The sequence below is a fragment of the Esox lucius genome, chromosome 17 (assembly GCF_011004845.1).
Source record: "Esox lucius isolate fEsoLuc1 chromosome 17, fEsoLuc1.pri, whole genome shotgun sequence".
NCBI lineage: Eukaryota > Metazoa > Chordata > Actinopteri > Esociformes > Esocidae > Esox > Esox lucius.
In genome coordinates, this window is record NC_047585.1 from 34,076,736 (window position 1) to 34,095,229 (window position 18,494).

Genomic DNA, 18,494 nt, shown 5'->3' on the forward strand with positions numbered 1-18,494 from the left:
CTTTCCTCTAGATATCTTATAGAGAACATTTCCTCTAGATATCTTACAGAGAACCATTCCTCTATATATCTTACAGAGAACCTTTCCCCTAGATATCTTACAGTGAAACTTTCCTCTAGATATCTTACAGAAAACCTTTCCTCGAGATATCTTACAGAGAACCATTCCCCTATATATCTTACAGAGAACCTTTCCTCTAGATATCTTACAGAGAACCATTCCTCTAGATATCTTACAGAGAACCTTTCCTCTACATATCTTACAGAGACCCTTTCCTTTAGACATCTGACAGAGAAACTTTTTTCCAGATACCCTGTAGAGAACCTTTTCTCTAGATATCTTACAGAGAACCTTTCCTGCCAAGGTGGCTATAAACTGGGCATCATACAGCATTATTACTGCATGTACAAATACCAGCTATGGACTATGTCTGTAACAGAGACTGTATGGTACAGCATATCACACCATTAAGGCAGGTATTTTAACACAAGGCGTTTCCACTGGGTTCATGCAGCACTGCCTGCTGTCATCTGAACAGTGTGATAGTGCTAACTGGCCCACTGCCTACAGCACATGAATATATATCTGAGGGAGGTGAAGCCAGCCACTGCATGTGTCCACACCAGGCAGTCCCAGACGTTATATTTTCAGCCACAACAAACAGGATACACACAGCAATAGAACTGAGATAATAGTAGCGTGGCGACAGTCTGATGACATTCCTCACACGGTGACTCGGGTCCCGGACTCGTGTTAGAGAGCCCAGTACTGTCGATGCTGTCTGTGTTACAGAGACATGTCATGCAAATTAACATGCATCCAATGTGACAAATGAGCGCCTTTCCGATCACACACATACAGACAGAGTGGAGCATGAACAGGCACACACACGCACGCAGGCACACACACACACACACACACAGATACTGAATCAAACAGAAACACACTATGCAGATTGTGATGGTGTGAGATGGAGGAAGGACAGACAGGGAAGGATGGTAAAATAAGTGATGGGGAAATATTACAGTTAAATGTTGGTATACTGACTTGGATGATATATCATAGTACACATTTGGCTAATGTCTTAAATTATGTATCATATTGTATTGTTTGATTCAGATAAATGTTAGGATAATGTCTTGGACAATATATCATATCCTATTGTTTTGATACAGTAACATAATGAGATAATGATTTAGATGATGTCATATCCTATTGTTTTGATGACATCACAATAACATTTTGCACTGGTTTTCAGCAAAATAGAAATGTTTTCATTTCAAATCTTAAGCAGACAAGCACTTTGACATGATACTATTGGAATATGACGTTCCTGGCTCTTCCTATATCCAGTAGAGGAGGTAGATAAATGACAGCCACATATGCACTGAAATCATGATGAAATCTCTAGAGCTAGTCTCCAGAGAGAGACAGGGCAGGCTTTGAAGACGTAACGATACGTTTGGTGTGAAACAGTTGATGTTAAAGCATCAAAGGCAGGCTTGTATGAGTGACACTTGGTTCAGTAATCCTGGCAGTATATCAGGCACCCCATTTCTATCTAACTTACATAATAAGACCTAGCAACATTCTTATATATGCTTGACTAAAAACATGATAGCGCAGGTGTGTTTCAGCATACTATGTGTGTGTGGGTGTGTGTGTGTGTCTCCGAATGTATGCATCTACACAGTGAATTTATCAACAGTAAATAAAGATGCATATAATGTAATGACATATCTGTGCTTGACCCAGTGTTGCATGGGTTGAATATATGAGTATTTGATGCTACGATCACATTTGCAGCAAGCACCCCTCCACTGCATGGCAAACTGCTGGGTCAGCTTGAAACAGAGCCAAGAGAAAGTACATATTCTCCTTCAGTACATCTCACAGTGGGGGGAAATGCTAATTTCCCCCTTGTATGTCCTCTGGTGCAGAAGTAAATGACCTGTGTAGCAAGGCTGGATACTGCAGGAGAGCTGATAAGGCTATTCTGCTCTGGACAGAACCTGGGCAGCCCAGAGACCATAGAGTCTGAGAGGATCTGTGGGGGAGTTAGCTTGTTAGCTTCAGGAGGCTAAATAATGAACATGGGGAGAGAATAGGGGGGTTGGAGAAAGTGAAGAGAGAAAGGGAGGTAAAGATAGAGGGTGAGGTAGAGAGAAAGAGTGGGAGGCAGCGAGAGAAAGACGTGTGGTTTACTCACAGTGTAGAGCTCATTTGTGACTTTCACCAACTCCTCGTGCATCTGCACACCAATGTCTTTGCTCTGAAATGAATAAGGGGAGCAGGCATGTGAATCAGTCCTACTGGTCACAGAAAGGATGGCTTTACCATGAAAAGACCTGGCTGGGTTCCCCCAAGGCATTAATCAATGTGTTTCCAAGGACATGTAGGGGGCAGATGTGTTTCCAAGGACATGTAGGGGGCAGATGTGTTTCCAAAGGCGTGTGTCTGTAGGGGGCAGATGTGTTTCCAAAGGCGTGTGTCTGTAGGGGGCAGATTTGTTTCCAAAGGCGTGTGTCTGTAGGGGGCAGATGTGTTTCCAAAGGCATGTGTCTGTAGGGGGCAGATTTGTTTCCAAGGGCATGTGTGTTTCTCACACATGACTGTAGGCGGTGATATATTGTGTTCCTTTATATGTGAAAAAGAGTAATGTAACACCATTAAATGTACAGACAGAAAACTAGGAACATTTGTTTTGGATTAGTTGGACTGAACAAGTCGAGTGATAGAGTTTACAATCAGTGATGAGGTAATAGGGAGCACAGCTAGAGCAGTGTGGCTTTAGGAATCTTGTAAGAGCAGTAACCATTTACCTCTTCAGTAATACAGACAGACCCCTGAGGTGAGGGTTGATAGAGCAGCATTTACGGTTGAGTATGAATTACAACCATGGTGACAAGTAATGTCCTGTCTTGCCTATTTATGGGATGAAAATGGCTCAATGTGGACCAGGCTCCATGAGAATTTGACCTGTCTGAACCTAGCCACAATAATCACAATTATTATTATGTGCCACCACCAGAGTGCTGTGTCATCAGTAAGACTGACAACCACTGCTTTTGCAGGCACCCGACACCACCAGCAGGAGGTGCTAGAGCAGAATATGTCATGGTAATCCCTTCTGACAGTACCTCCCTAACTTTCAATTTGATTTATTTTGGATACGGTGATAATTACAAACCCAGTACTGTTTATAAGCAAGGTTCTCTGGGAATGAAGGCTATGAAATGCACTGGGAAACATCTAGCTTTTATAACATGGTAGATAACTAAAGATTAATGATAAACATGGATGACCAGGCCCAAAAAATTACATTGAATAGTTTATTATTTAACAAACATATATAAACAAATAAATAGGCTCTTATATTTGATATAATATCAAGATTAAAAAAGTACCTAATTTATGAACTACAATGAAAGATTCACAAAACAGTCGTTCCTAAAATGTGTAATTTAATAACAATAAATCAAATGAATTTGTTGCATAGGAACACAGGCAGTGATAAACCAGAACTCGACTGCCAGTCATTCAAATGAACAAAATAGTCGCTCAAATGTATAAATAAATAAATATTTGAGTCAGTTGTGCAAGACTCTTTTAAACTAAGCCTCAGTGTATGTATTCCTATAAATATGTGTATCAACACAATCAATAACCATTTAACGGTATTCATTACTGTACCCTGCGTCCAATTATCAGATACAAACATATCTTAACAATGCTGCTGGCTCAATCAATTTTTCTTTGTGAATGTAAACAGCCATTGGCCATAGCTCTTAGCTGGAGGACCGCATATGAAATCAATGATGTAGTAGAAATCTGACGTAAACCATTTGACGAAACAATAAAGCTGAATGAGTCACTAAAAATGACTTGTTACTCTGGAGTCAGTAAAAAGTAAAAAAATAACCAATTGTTTGCGAACATTTGAGGAACCTTTCTAGTATCTCAAGCACACGATTCCACTTGGTCACCATGTCTATCAGCAGCTTGTGTAAAGGCAGGTCTTGCCTACCATTCGAAGGGTTTAATGTGTGTGCGAAACAGCCAACGCAAAGCAGCTCCATCAATCCCACGACACGTACAGTGAGGAAAAAAAGTATTTGATCCCCCGCTGATTTTGTACGTTAAGTACAAAATTGTGGAGGGAGCTGAAGGTTCGAGTTGCCAAATGTCAGCCTTGAAACCTTAATGACTTGGAGAACATCTGCAAAGAGGAGTGGGACAAAATCCCTCCTGGTGGCCAACTACAAGAAACGTCTGACCTCTGTGATTGCCAACAAGGGTTTTGCCACCAAGTACTAGGTCATGTTTTGCAGAGGGGTTGAATACTTATTTCATTCATTAAAATGCTAATCAATTTATAAAAAAATGTACATGCATTTTTCTGGATTTTTTGTTGTTATTCTGTCTCTCACTGTTCAAATAAACCTACCATTAAAATTATAGAAATATCTTTGTCAGTGGGCAAACGTACAAAATCAGCAGGGGATCAAATACCTTTTCCCTCACTGTATCATATTAGCGGCACTGTCCGTCATGATGGCTAGTTCTTTCTCTGTAACCTCTCGCTCATTTAACACATGCATTGATTTACACATTTGATTTGGATCTGGGTTTTTTGGGTTCTGGATTTTAAGAATCGGTTCCAAAACAACCATCAGGAAATATTTTTTCAACCTTACCCATGTACGTCCATCAGGCAACAGGAATCCAACCCAAACTCGTCACTGCTCTGCCCTGACATTGTATTGACCCTCCAAGCCCAAGAATCATGTGAAACTACAGCCACTTGCTGTCAATTGATAGTGATCTGTGCTGTGTTCCCCCGGCAAGGCCCTGAACCATGACCACTCTGTTATTTCTCAGACATGCTTTACAGCTCAGATGGTTCTTAGGTTATAGCTTAAACATGGAATTTATGTACGACTTCAGAAAAGACAATTAGGGACCGTAAATACAGAAGTACGAGTGGTACAGAAGAAAAACAGAAAGGTGTCAGCATGTGTTTCCAAGGACATGTGTTTCCAAGGACATGTGTTTCCAAGGACATGTGTTTCCAAGGACATGTCTGCACAGGACACATTTTCCATTTCAAAAAAGGAAACAAACGTTCTATCCTGACCTTTTTGAAGAGTCTAATGACATCCTCCCCAACGTGTGCCAAACGAACAATAACATTGTTGTTGTAGAGGTCGCTGAGTGTAGCATGGTCTCTGCTCTCTCTCCTTGTCTGGTTCAGAACCAGGTACCAGCAGTTCACTGTCGACAGCAGGTTTTGGTCCTTCCTAAAAACAGAGGTCATAGGTCAGAGTCTCAGTGTAGTTCAAGTGTCTTGACACAAAAGCACGTTCAGGGTGTTGAGTATGGATGAATGTAAGTACTTTTCTACTCTCCAGCTGATGAAATTGGTTAACAGGGATGGGTGGGGATTCGGCCAAGAAAACCCATAATTAAATTTATCCCCAAGTCATTTTGGTTTGTAAATATCATTTGGTATGTCTCCGCATGCAGTCTGAATGAAGTGGCCAAATATAGTATTACAGCTATTAAAATTAGCTGCCTGTTAGCTGTTCCTAGAGACTTCCGGTCATCGCGCTAGTGCTAGTTGGCACTGGGTGGCGAAATCGCCTCTGAATTCCTCATTTCAGACGCAGAAACATCAAAATGGTCGCCCTGAGACAATCTGACAGGGGAATTAGATAAAGGACTTAATTGCTAGAATCTTGAACTAAAACAGTTTGCTTCCTTTATGTGGAGCTGCTCTAAGTTAACCGATAATAGCTTTCTGTTACTTGTTAGGCCTTACATATACAGTACTATAGTTTGAAAAATAACAGCAAAGCAAGTTAGGTTGTTGTTTAATGAAAGTCTAGAGGTGAGATAAACGCCTGGATGTGCAGGTGAGATAAACGTTTATCACATTCTGTTAATTTCCTGTATAGAAGGAAGAGGAAGTAGAGCAGGCTGTAAGAAATCTCACTATCACAGTCTGGCATATTGACTTAATATAGGTCTCTCTATATAAGTCCAGAACGTGGTCAAAGAAGGCGTCTCTTCCATTATGTTTAGGTAAAGCATGCACCTCACCACATAACTTCACAACCTGTTTTATAAGGAACATCTTATCTTATGCACAAAAATCAATGGAACACTCTCACCATGCATTCTCTCAGTCACACACACTCTAACTGCCAAACTTTACATACGCAGACACACACACACACACACGTGCGCGTGTTTGTTTTTAGATCCTCATGGGGCCCTGAAAAATTAATTGCATGCTCCCTTGCCCTAATCATAACCCTAAACCTAACCCTTACCCTAACCTTAACCTAACCTTAATCGAAACCTAACCCTAATCTTAACCTCAATAAAGTAACATTTATGCCTAAACCTTAAATAGATGTAATGCTTAACCTTTACTCTAAACTTAACCAAAAATGCCTGGACCTTAAAGAACCCCCAATTCAAAAAAATTTTTATTGTAAGTTTGACTCTAAACCTAAACCCTGAGCCACGAGGCATGTTTTTCAGGTTTTACTATAGTTATGAGGACAAAATGGCCCCACAAGGTAATAAAAACAAGCACACACACACGCACACACACAGTTAACACCGGAACTCTGGTCCCGAACACTGGTTATTGAACACACCGGTCCTGAACACACTGGTCACATTCCATTTATTTATATCTTGTTTACTTGCATTGAGTATTTTTGCACAGTGTAATTCACCTGGGTTACAGGCAGACTCCCATTGTAGTATGCATTCGCAAATGTGTATTTCATGTTTTATCTTAGATGTTTGAGTTACTTTATTCAAACAACTACGTCTTTTAGCAGCCAATAGAGACATTTTGCTACACCCGCGACTACATCTGCTATAATATGTATGTGACCAATACAGACTCTGCTGCCAACTCATTGCTTTTGATCCAGGATCCTATGACTAAAAATTCCCTATCGCTTCCCTGTCTGTGGTGGACGATGTGAATAATTGATCCTGAGCATTCAGTCTGCTGCCTGCCAGGAACTCCGTCAGAGCCCAACACATCAAGCAGCTCTGCTCTGAATCAAAAAAAGACGATGTTAGCAGATTTACAGACAAAGAATGTGTTATGATATAAAACCGTCTGTCCCTGAGCTTTCCATTGCAAGTAACTACAATATACCAGGATAGGAGTAATTCTGCAGTGACCTGCAGTGCAGCCCGGGACTGGCACTGAGTGAGAATTGGAGATGCAGTGCACATCTGTTCATTACTGACTACAGTGACTTACCACTGTGATCCCTATTTGACCTGGTCAATAATAGTGAACCAAATAGAGAATAGGGCGTAATTTGGGCGCCAGCCCGTTTTCTGGAAGGGGGAATGAGACACAGCAAGATGGCTAGCAAAACATAGATAGAAGATATTCTACCAAACAGCGTAGCACCATTTACTAGATGCCAACTGTATTATTCATCATTAAAGTAAAGACAGAGATAACACAGCATATTTAGTCACTGACTATTTCTGCCCTCCATCAAGCAAAAAGAAGATTTGAATGTATGGGCTTCATGTCCTCATGTTTATTCAGAGTGGAAGGCCTATGATGTCACGTGGGTGATGGTAACATGAGACTGTCTCTTTAATAGCACTTGTGACCCCTTTTCCCCATGCATGCATGAAAGGATCAAACGTGATAAAGGAAGGAGGGCTACTGAGTGTTTGATGAAATGAAACAAGGGAGTAAGAGAGAGCAAGATCCTGAGAGGCTGGAGGGGGCAGGGCTGGGCATTTTACATGTGGAGACTGAAACAGCCACGCAAAGTAAAATAATCAGTGAGTTCTGACTCCTTTCCATGAAAGACAGAAACAAAGATGACCATTTAATGTGAGGGAGAAACTAGTTCAACTGGGTGTAAAAAGAAGAGACAGTGTAGATTATAGGAGAGAAAGGAACAGAGAGAATGTGGCTCAGTGTATACCCATTCTTGGTACTCAGATAGCCTTCACTTTATCTCATCCATATACTCTGATTCTGAGAGCACGCAATGGTTTTTTATACTGAAAAGAAGCCATCTCTGGAGATAGACTAGTCAAGCATTTTAATAGACTGTCAGGGAATGCCTCTTCTGAAGTGGGACTAACATGAACCCGTGGTGACCAGAGTTGTCAATCAACCTGACTGCCAACTGTCTGCTGGCAGACCACTCTTCACTATAAAAGTATGTCAAATTTTTTTAAGTAGTGTGACTTCCCAAGGTATTTAGTAGAAGGGGGAGCATACTTTGCTACCCTGCCATCAAAAATCTACCCTGCAGAACATCAATCAGCAACAGTTAGAGTTGTCAGGGAAACAATACTGAACATTATATACGGGAGCAGAAAAGTCACAAACGCTTCTAATGGCATGCTGTTTTTAATGTTCTGAAAGAGTCAAAAAAACATGTTAGGGTAGCATTATTGCTTAGTATGACAGAAAATAGGTAATAGATTGAAAAGCCAGAGTGGTTTTAAGTGGTCTGGTTTTTGGCTTCCTGTGCTGGTTTCCATGCTCTTAAAAATCATTCTCTTTATCACACATACAATCACACTTTCTCTCTCTAAAATGTTTGACAGTGCTACCATATCACATTTTAAGCCAATCATGAGTTTTTGTCCCGCCCTCCCGAACACTCTCACACTCTTTCTCACACACTAACTAAAGTTTCAGTTAATACACTCTGAACCTTAACTACTGTTTAAAGTAACTAGATGGTAAACAGAGCTGCACACAATGGTAAACTGGCATAACGTTTTATGTCATTAACCAACAAACATAATTATTGTTAATTGGTGAAATTCACAATAAGAAACATTTTATATTTTAAAATAGGTTTTTGTAAAATGTGTTGTGCAGGATGGAACGGGAGATTGACAGACGGATCGGTGCAGCTTCTGCAGTAATGCGGTCGATGTATCGGTCTGTCGTGGTGAAGAAAGAGCTGAGCCGCAAGGCGAAGCTCTCGATTTACCGGTCAATCTACGTTCCTACTCTCACCTATGGTCATGAGCTTTGGGTCATGACCGAAAGGACAAGATCCCGGATACAGGCGGCCGAAATGAGCTTTCTCCGCAGGGTGGCTGGGCGTTCCCTTAGAGATAGGGTGAGAAGCTCGGTCACCCGGGAGGAGCTCGGAGTAGAGCCACTGCTCCTCCACATCGAGAGGGGTCAGCTGAGGTGGCTTGGGCATCTGTTTCGGATGCCTCCGGAACGCCTTCCAGGGAAGGTGTTCCGGTCCCGTCCCACCGGGAGGAGACCCCGGGGAAGACCTAGGACACATGTCTCCCGACTGGCCTGGGAACGCCTCGGTGTCCCCCCGGAAGAGCTGGAGGAAGTGTCTGGGGAGAGGGAAGTCTGGGCATCCCTGCTTAGACTGCTGCCCCCGCGACCCGGCCCCGGATGAAGCGGTAGAAGATGATGATGATGGTGTTGTGCAAATGGTTAAACGCAATGATTGTGCATGAAAAGCTGGTTAACTATAAAAACTATGTATGCAAGGACAAACTTTATGAAACTCCAGAATGTAATTGTTGATTAAGAGCAATATACAGCTCCGGAGCAAATGAAGAGAAAAAGGCACCTTTTTCTTTCCTTTCCAAAAAAGTCAAAAATAAGGTTTTGAGTGAGGAACAGAAGGGTTGAAATTAAGAGACTACTGCAAATTGAACACTTCTGTTCCTCACTCAAAACCCTTTTGGAAAGGAAAGAAAAAAGTGTAGTGGTCACTTCATTTTTTCCGGCGCTGTATGTAAAAACATAGTGGTAACAGTTCACCACTGTCACGTCCTGGCACAGCAGGCTGTCTTGCCAGTGAGATCCAATGCCCTCTCTCCTACATTTGGATCACAGACACTTGTTTTGTTGTTTATTGCCCTCACCTGTTTCCCTAATCACTGTCCCTAATTCAATTATTAATTTCCTTTGTTTGGGACCTGCCATATGCAATGGTTGTTCTGTCTTGTCTTGATGTTCAGTATTTATTTTGTTATATTCTATTTTTATTGAATGTCCTCCGTTCTCCCTGTGCATGTGTCCTGCCTCCTTAATTGTTACAACCACACAATCTGTAAAAAATATAATTGCTGTTTGTTATTCAATTCTATGATGACTCCCAGGCAAAGAGTAGCACACACCAAGGTCACAACAGTACTCACTTAAAGTGCTGGTGTTCCCTGGAGGAGCGTATTTTGGAGGTGAACCGCTCTGCCAGTTTGTCCAGGCCTCTGGCATACTCCAGCTGTAGCTCAGCCTTGCGACGGAAGAATTCCTGCAGATCCTGCAGCAGCTGTAACCGGGACTCTGACTGTTGCTCAAGACAACGGAATTGTTCCACCAACTGGTTACGGATCTCTGACAATTAGAGGAGGAAAGCATAACTTAAAAAAAGGGCAGTGTGAAAATGTAAGAAAGCAGGATGCTTGTGAATCTCTCTCTCTCTCTCAATATATACACTCACCTAAAGGATTATTAGGAACACCATACTAATACTGTGTTTGACCCCCTTTCACCTTCAGAACTGCCTTAATTCTACGTGGCATTGATTCAACAAGGTGCTGAAAGCATTCTTTAGAAATGTTGGCCCATATTGATAGGATAGCATCTTGCAGTTGATGGAGATTTGTGGGATGCACATCCAGGGCACGAAGCTCCCGTTCCACCACATCCCAAACTCTATTGAGTTGAGATCTGGTGACTGTGGGGGCCATTTCAGTACAGTGAACTCATTGTCATGTTCAAGAAACCAATTTGAAATGATTCGAGCTTTGTGACATGGTGCATTATCCTGCTGGAAGTAGCCATCAAAGGATGGGTACATGGTGGTCATAAAGGGATGGACATGGTCAGAAACAATGCTCAGGTAGGCCGTGGCATTTAAACCATGCCAGATTGGCACTAAGGGGCCTAAATTGTGCCAAGAAAACATCCCCCACACCATTACACCACCACCACCAGTCTGCACAGTGGTAACAAGGCATGATGGATCCATGTTCTCATTCTGTTTACGCCAAATTCTGACTCTACCATCTGAATGTCTCAACAGAAATCGAGACTCATCAGACCAGATGAGTGGTACCCGGTGGGGTCTCCTGCTGTTGTAGCCCATCCGCCTCAAGGTTGTGCGTGTTGTGGCTTCACAAATGCTTTGCTGCATACCTCGGTTGTAACCAGTGGTTATTTCAGTCAAAGTTGCTCTTCTATCAGCTTGAATCAGTCGGCCCATTCTCCTCTGACCTCTAGCATCAACAAGGCATTTTCGCCCACAGGACTGCCGCATACTGGATGTTTTTCCCTTTTCACACCATTCTTTGTAAACCCTAGAAATGGTTTGCGTGAAAATCCCAGTAACTGAGCAGATTGTGAAATACTCAGACCGGCCCGTCTGGCACCAACAACCATGCCACGCTCAAAATTGCTTAAATCACCTTTCTTTCCCATTCTGACATTCAGTTTGGCGTTCAGGAGATTGTCTTGACCAGGACCACACCCCTAAATGCATTGAAGCAACTGCCATGTGATTGGTTGATTAGATAATTGCATTAATGAGAAATTGAACAGGTGTTCCTAATAATCCTTTAGGTGAGTGTATGTACATTTATGTATACATACACTGCACCAAAAAAAGTTAAGGAAACACTTAAATCACACATCGAGTCTTGACGAACGAACTGTATTAAAGTTCAAAATCTTTACTGTACATTGTGTAATTCGTTGAGAACAAAATGACATAACAAAGGCCAATGGAAACCAAAATCACCAACCAAACTCACCAATTCAAACTTATACCGAAAAAAGTAAACCATTGAAATCCCAGGCTGTTCCAACTTGCGTGAATTTCATCACGGCAACTCATAATGTGACTCAGGGTGTATGGCCCTGTATGCACTCCCAACAATGTCTGGACATGCTCCTGATGAGAGGGCAGATGGTGTCCTGGGGGATCTCCTCACAGACCTGGATCAGGGCATCAGTGAGCTGATTCAACTTTCTTGTCATTGAACAGTACGAGAACAGTAGAACAGTATAATATATATATATATATATAATAAATATATATGCACATCTCAACTGCTTCACAGCAAGGATCACATTCAACCTGATGTATCAAATATTGTTCCAATAGATTATGGATAAGCTTTGAGAGGTTTTTTTTTATAAATCCCAAAACCGGGATTCCAGGGTTAGATTATGTTGATCAAAGACTACATGGATAAGAGCACGCCCAATCATAGTTGGTGGCCAGGTGACGCTCTCTCCTCCAGCACCTGTGAATACTTCTTGGTTGAACGAGCAGTAAGCTATTTAGCAAAACAGCTGGGTGAGATCTACATTGAAGGACAAATCTTTCCCAAATCTGTTTTTTTATTATCCCCTGATCTGTGTCTTTCCAGAACTTTAACAATAATAACAATAAAAACAAAAGCCCCTTAAAAGCATGAATCATAGTGTACATATTTTTTTTAAAATAAACTGAGATACAGACTTGACAAAATGAAATTCAATACAGTATGCTCCTTAAAGATACTAAGTGTGAGACTGCATGGGTTTATACATTTATGTGTTATCTAAAGGGATATATCAAAATGATGGCAATGCCTTTTGTCCACTTCTCCATCTGATGAATTTATGGATAAAATGTTTGTCTCTCTAACTTGAACTAGTACAACAGTTAGCACAAATTGTTTGTTAGAGCCACGTAGCTAAAATTGGCTTGTGAAACTACCTTTAACTTCCTTTGTACTTAACCCAGAGACATTAATACCAACAGAGGCAGTCACAAGTTCACATTTTTTCTATATTTGCATTTGGCTCAATTTACTTTTTGAAGGAATTGCACTTGTGGTATTGCACTTATGGTATTGCACTTATGGTATTGCACTTATGGTAGATACAGCAGATCTGGCTAGTAAAACTACCGGTAACTTCCGTTTTACTTAACATAGAAACAACAATTGTAGTTCACACTTACACTTACACATTTTCCATTCTTATGCTATGAATCAGAATTAGCAAGTTTCCAAAAAGTAAAAACCACATGAACCATTTAATTAAAAAGATTGACACTATTTCAGAATGACACACTTTCTTGTGGTTCATTGCTGCACAATGCATACATCTCAGCGGCCTGACCAACATCCTATTCTTTATCCTGTCTGCCTCACAAAGTAGCACAGTGCAAAACACACCACTGATGTAATAATGGGTATAGAAAACAAGACAATTTGTATTCTAGATTTAAGATTTTGAAATGTAACAGTTGGTCCAAAGCATTTTTCTATAATACAGTGATGAACTGAATGTTTCTCTTCATTACTTTAAAATAATACTTTGTGAATGTGGTCTTTTATCTATCACCCTAGTGTTAAACTAACATTTGGCTAGCCATACAGTGGGGAGAACAAGTATTTGATACACTGCCGATTTTGCAGGTATTCCCACTTACAAAGCATGTAGAAGTCTGTCATTTTTATCATAGGTACTCTTCAACTGTGAGTGACGGAATCTAAAACAAAAATCCAGATAATCACATTGTATGATTTTTAAATAATGAATTTTCATTTTATTGCATGACATAAGTATTTGATATATCAGAAAAGCAGAACTTAATATTTGGTACAGAAATCTCGTTTGCAATTACAGAGATCATATGTTTCCTGTAGTTCTTGACCAGGTTTGCATACACTGCAGCAGGGATTTTGGCCCACTCCTCCATACAGACCTTCTCCAGATCCTTCAAGTTTCCGCGCTGTCGCTAGGCAATACGGACTTTCAGCTCCCTCCAAAGATTTTCTATTGGGTTCAGGTCTAGAGACTGGCTAGGCCACTCCAGGACCTTGAGATGCTTCTTACTGATCCCTCACCTTCCTCATGATAATTGATGCCCCACGAGGTGAGATCTTGCATGGAGCCCCAGACCGAGGGAGATTGACCATCATCTTGAACTTCTTTCATTTTCTAGTAATTGCGCCAACAGTTGTTGCCTTCTCACCAAGCTGATTGCCTATTGTCCTGTAGCCCATCCCAGCCTTGTGCAGGTCTAAATTTTATCCCTGATGTCCTTACACAGCTCTCTGGTCTTGGCCATTGTGGAGAGGTTGGAGTCTGTTTGATTGAGTGTGTGGACATGTGTCTTTTATACAGGTAACAAGCTCAAACAGGTGGAGTTAATTCAGGTAATGAGTGGAGAACAGGAGGGCTTCTTAAAGAAAAACTAACAGGTCTGTGAGAGACGGAATTCTTACTGGTTGGTAGGTGATCAAATACATACGTCATTCAATGAAATGCAAATTAATTATTTAAAAATCATACAATGTTATTTTCTGGATTTTTGTTTTAGATTTCGTCTCTCACAGTTGAACTGTCACTATGATTTGCTTTGTAAGTAGGAAAACCTGCAAAATCGGCAGTGTTTCAAATACTTGTTCTCCACATTGTATGTCTGCGTCCAGTATAAATGAAATAAGTACTGTTAGCACAACGACTAGAAGAGTATGACAATTGCTGGCATACTTGACTAGAAATGTTGATTATATGTGCATTTGTAAGTAGAATTACTATCATAGCTCACTCAGCAATGAAATTCCAAGCTAAAAACCTAGTGGTTATGATGACATGAGGAACACAGCACAGATTACACTTATTGGGGAAATTGTTTAGGCTCGACCGCGCCAGTTTTACTGTCCCAAAATCTTTAAGACTGCTTGATATGTGCATAAATTCATATTGCAATTTTAATACAAAATAATGCAGTTGATTGCAGTTCTTTGAGCAACAGATCAAAACACGTTGTTAAACTATTGGTATTATAGAATGACTAACTGAAAAATACATAGCAGCTTACTTCTTTAGAACAATTTTCACTTTATTTGACTAAACAGCCCACAAACATAGTTCTATGTTTAACTAACAAAAAGGATCTAAAACAAGAAGGCTCTAACAACAAGAAGGATCTAACAACAGGAAGGATCTAACAACAAGAAGGCTCTAACAACAAGAAGGATCTAACAACAAGAAAGATCTAACAACAAGAAGGATCTAACAACAAGAAGGATCTAACAACAAGAAGGATCTAACAACAAGAAAGATCTAACAACAAGAAGGATCTAACAACAAGAAAGATCTAACAATAAGAAGGATCTAACAACAAGAAGGATCTAACAACAAGAAAGATCTAACAACAAGAAGGATCTAACAACAAGAAAGATCTAACAACAAGAAGGATCTAACAACAAGAAAGATCTAACAATAAGAAGGATCTAACAACAAGAAGGATCTAACAACAAGAAAGATCTAACTACAAGAAGGATCTAACAACAAGAAGGATCTACACAGTTTAAGTAGAAGTGTAAGGCTTGGTGTGTAGGGGAAGCAGCTGTAAGTGGAGAAAACATCTCGGGACACATTTATGTAAGTGTTGTTTAAACTCAAGTCTTTGCGTAAAGCATGTGTGAAATCATTTCTACACATGTTGGATTTAATCAATATGAACGTTTGCTTGAGAATGTTTGTAAAGTTACAAACAGTATGCACAGTGCCAGGTCGTAGAATAAGGTAACTGCTTCTGAAATATTAAATAGTTTATGTGGAAAATATATTTTTTAAATGTGTGAATGATGTTTTCTGAAAAACAATAAAATGTTGGTGTGTGTGTGTGTGTGTGGGGGGGGGGGGGGTTCATTGTTCTTCCCTTGCACCATTCATGCAACTTTTCTTAACAGGCTACAATATGTCATGTAGTTTGACCAAAAATCCATATAAAGTAGTCATTTGTTAAGTTTTACTAACCTCACGTAAAAGCGTTCTTGAATTATTGCAACACTGAATGAGAAAATTGTAAATTGAATAGGAAGTAGATTCTCGTATGTCAGATTTACTATATAGTGCATTTCAGAGAGCCCATTGTTAGAGATAGTTGGGATATATTCGCACAAAGCACTGTCTTGGCAGATATTGTCCTGCTCTTCTCTTTCTTACAAATGAAATAGGATAATAAATGCAATTCAAGCGCATGTCCCTCTGTCACCCCCCCAGGGTTTTAGTGCAATGGGCACTATTCAATAGGACCTTGTCAGTCTTGCATTTCACCCAGGATGAGTCAGCTGAATGATGCCGGCAAAACGCTCACACACTTTCCATACACTATCACTCAACAGCTTTGACTCAAGACGAGTTTATCAGTTAATTTTACCATTCATGGGTTTTTAAAAAAGCCTTGTCCCAAGGATTGTCCTTGATCAGATCATCCTTTCAGTACATTTTCAGATAATATGAGCAAAGATAGGGAATTTAAAGGCGGTAGGTGGTCCATTTTGCAGAGCCACAATGATGGCCAATGTATAGGACACATGAGGCAACTGTTGAGGTTGTGAGGCTTATTGTTGTTTGTTGAAAACTAATTTAATGAACACCATATTTTCCAATGCCATCTTTAGCAACCTTGTATTACTTTTAAAGCGAGAAACAACAACCACATAAAGAATGATGATAGGAATTCAACGCTGAACATTCAATGTTAGACTGTTGCATCTACAGTCAATCTTTTCTTAGATGTATGGTTTGGGCCATTGTATTTCAGGCTTTGTCTTTGTGTTTCCCATATGATTAAAGGAATGATTTGGACCATGATAAATTAGGGCAGTTTCAACCATCCATGCTCATTCACAAAGACTGGGTCTAGGAACAAGTGGTATTTATGATTTCCTACCAATGTTTGAAAACGATTGTATGTTTTTCTATAATACGCACATTCTTAATTCCATTCATAAGTACACATTCTGGATAACTTCTAGGCAGTATTGACAAATGAGGCCCATGGGTTAAACCGTCACAATGTTTTTAACCAGGTAAGCCAATTAAGAACCAAATCCCATTTACAATGACAACCTGGCCAAAGGCATAATGATAGCAAGATGACACCAAGGTACTTATAAATACAATCAAAACAGAACAGGCAAGAAATCAATCAATTATATCAATAAAGTATACCATATGAAGTGATACATATATACATATGGATAAGGTGTAGAGTTGCTCACCATATGTGGCGGTACATACAAATATAGGGTGCTTAGCAGGTGCAGTGATCAGTTAACTGCTCAGACAATCGTGTATGTTTGGAAGTATTTTGCAATGAATTCCAGTCATTGGAAGCAGAGAACTGAATAGCACATAGGAGTGACCAGTGTGAAGTGTAATTTTCTATTGGGCCTTTACTATACGGGCCCCTAGACTCTGGAACAGCCTACCACAGAATGTCAGAGATGGTACGTCACTGCATTCTTCAAAATCTTACCCAAAAAACTAATTTTTACGAATATTTTATCATTGTGATTCTATATTTTGTGTATTATTTTTATTTATTTTACATTATGTTTTTATATATATTTTTGTTTTAATGTATTTATATAAAAGAAAAATGGTAAAGTACTTTGTGTAACTGTATGAGAGGTTCTATACAAATTAAGTTCTTCTTATTATTATTATTGGGTGGGCAGATATTAAGAAGCCAACTGAGTTAAAGGGGGATTCGCAAATATCCCCCTTTACCTCATTTGTAGGTCTCCTGGAAGCAATGAGTCTGGCATCACTAGTGAAGCAAGGGACCGTTTTTACCAGATTGAAAAAGATAACAGTGATGGGGGTTGTAAGCGGATGGCTTTTTGATCATCTGTGTCTGTAAAATGACACTTTAATACAATCAAAACAGAATAGACGAGAAATCAATAAATTATACCAATAAAGTTTTAAGGCGCCTATTAGCTGCTAGCCTGTGTATTACATTGCCAGTACCGGTAAGCTGGTCATATTTACAAGAGTATGTTTGCAGCATTGGTTAAGGACGCTTTGCTATGCAGCAGGAAACCCTTGTCAAATTACTGGATTTGATTTTAGACTGGAGCTGGGTGATGAAATGACAGTGAATGGTCCAACCAAAACACCAACACAGATTCATTTAAATTGAGAAGGGGTTGTAAGGCAGGTTTCTGATTTATTGCGCATTTAGTTTTACTGGAATTTCTTGGTAGATAGAAAGCGTGCAGTGTGTTATTGAAGTTGAAGGGCAGTCAACACACAACTCAACGAGGGGCCAGATGTATACAAGATAGTGTTGCCTGCAAAATGGTGGATTAGATAGTCAAGGGCAGCATGTGTAACATTATTTATGTATAAGGAGAATAAGTTTGGCCGAAGAATCGATCCCAGAGGAACTTCCATTAAAACAGCCAGCGGTTAAGAAAACAAGCCCTCAGATTTGACACATTACGCACGGTCACATGAGGTTTCTGAGAGTGCAGATTAGGATGAAATGATTGACAAAGGAAATAAAAAAAGCAAAAACAGCTGGGAGCAATTAGAGTCCACTGCATTCCTCATGGGCAGAACAAAAGTACTTTTCACCTTGTTGGTATTGAGCAACCTTTTGTTAATTGGCCTAACATTCTAAACCACTAGG

At 40.1% G+C, this 18,494-nt stretch overlaps 1 protein-coding gene across 4 annotated transcripts in view; it reads right to left on the minus strand.

Moving 5' to 3' along the window:
- Positions 1–18,494, minus strand: part of LOC105026472 (SLIT-ROBO Rho GTPase-activating protein 3) — a 54,965-nt gene that overhangs the window by 18,813 nt on the left and 17,658 nt on the right. For all 4 annotated transcript variants that reach the window (XM_029114095.2, XM_034287330.1, XM_034287331.1 and 1 more), the window contains exons 2-4: positions 10,198–10,393; positions 5,138–5,300; positions 2,210–2,272 (exon numbers count right to left, since the gene is read on the minus strand). In XM_029114095.2, coding sequence (XP_028969928.1) covers positions 2,210–2,272; positions 5,138–5,300; positions 10,198–10,393 — 422 coding nt within the window. The remainder of the gene's footprint in view (positions 1–2,209; positions 2,273–5,137; positions 5,301–10,197; positions 10,394–18,494) is intronic.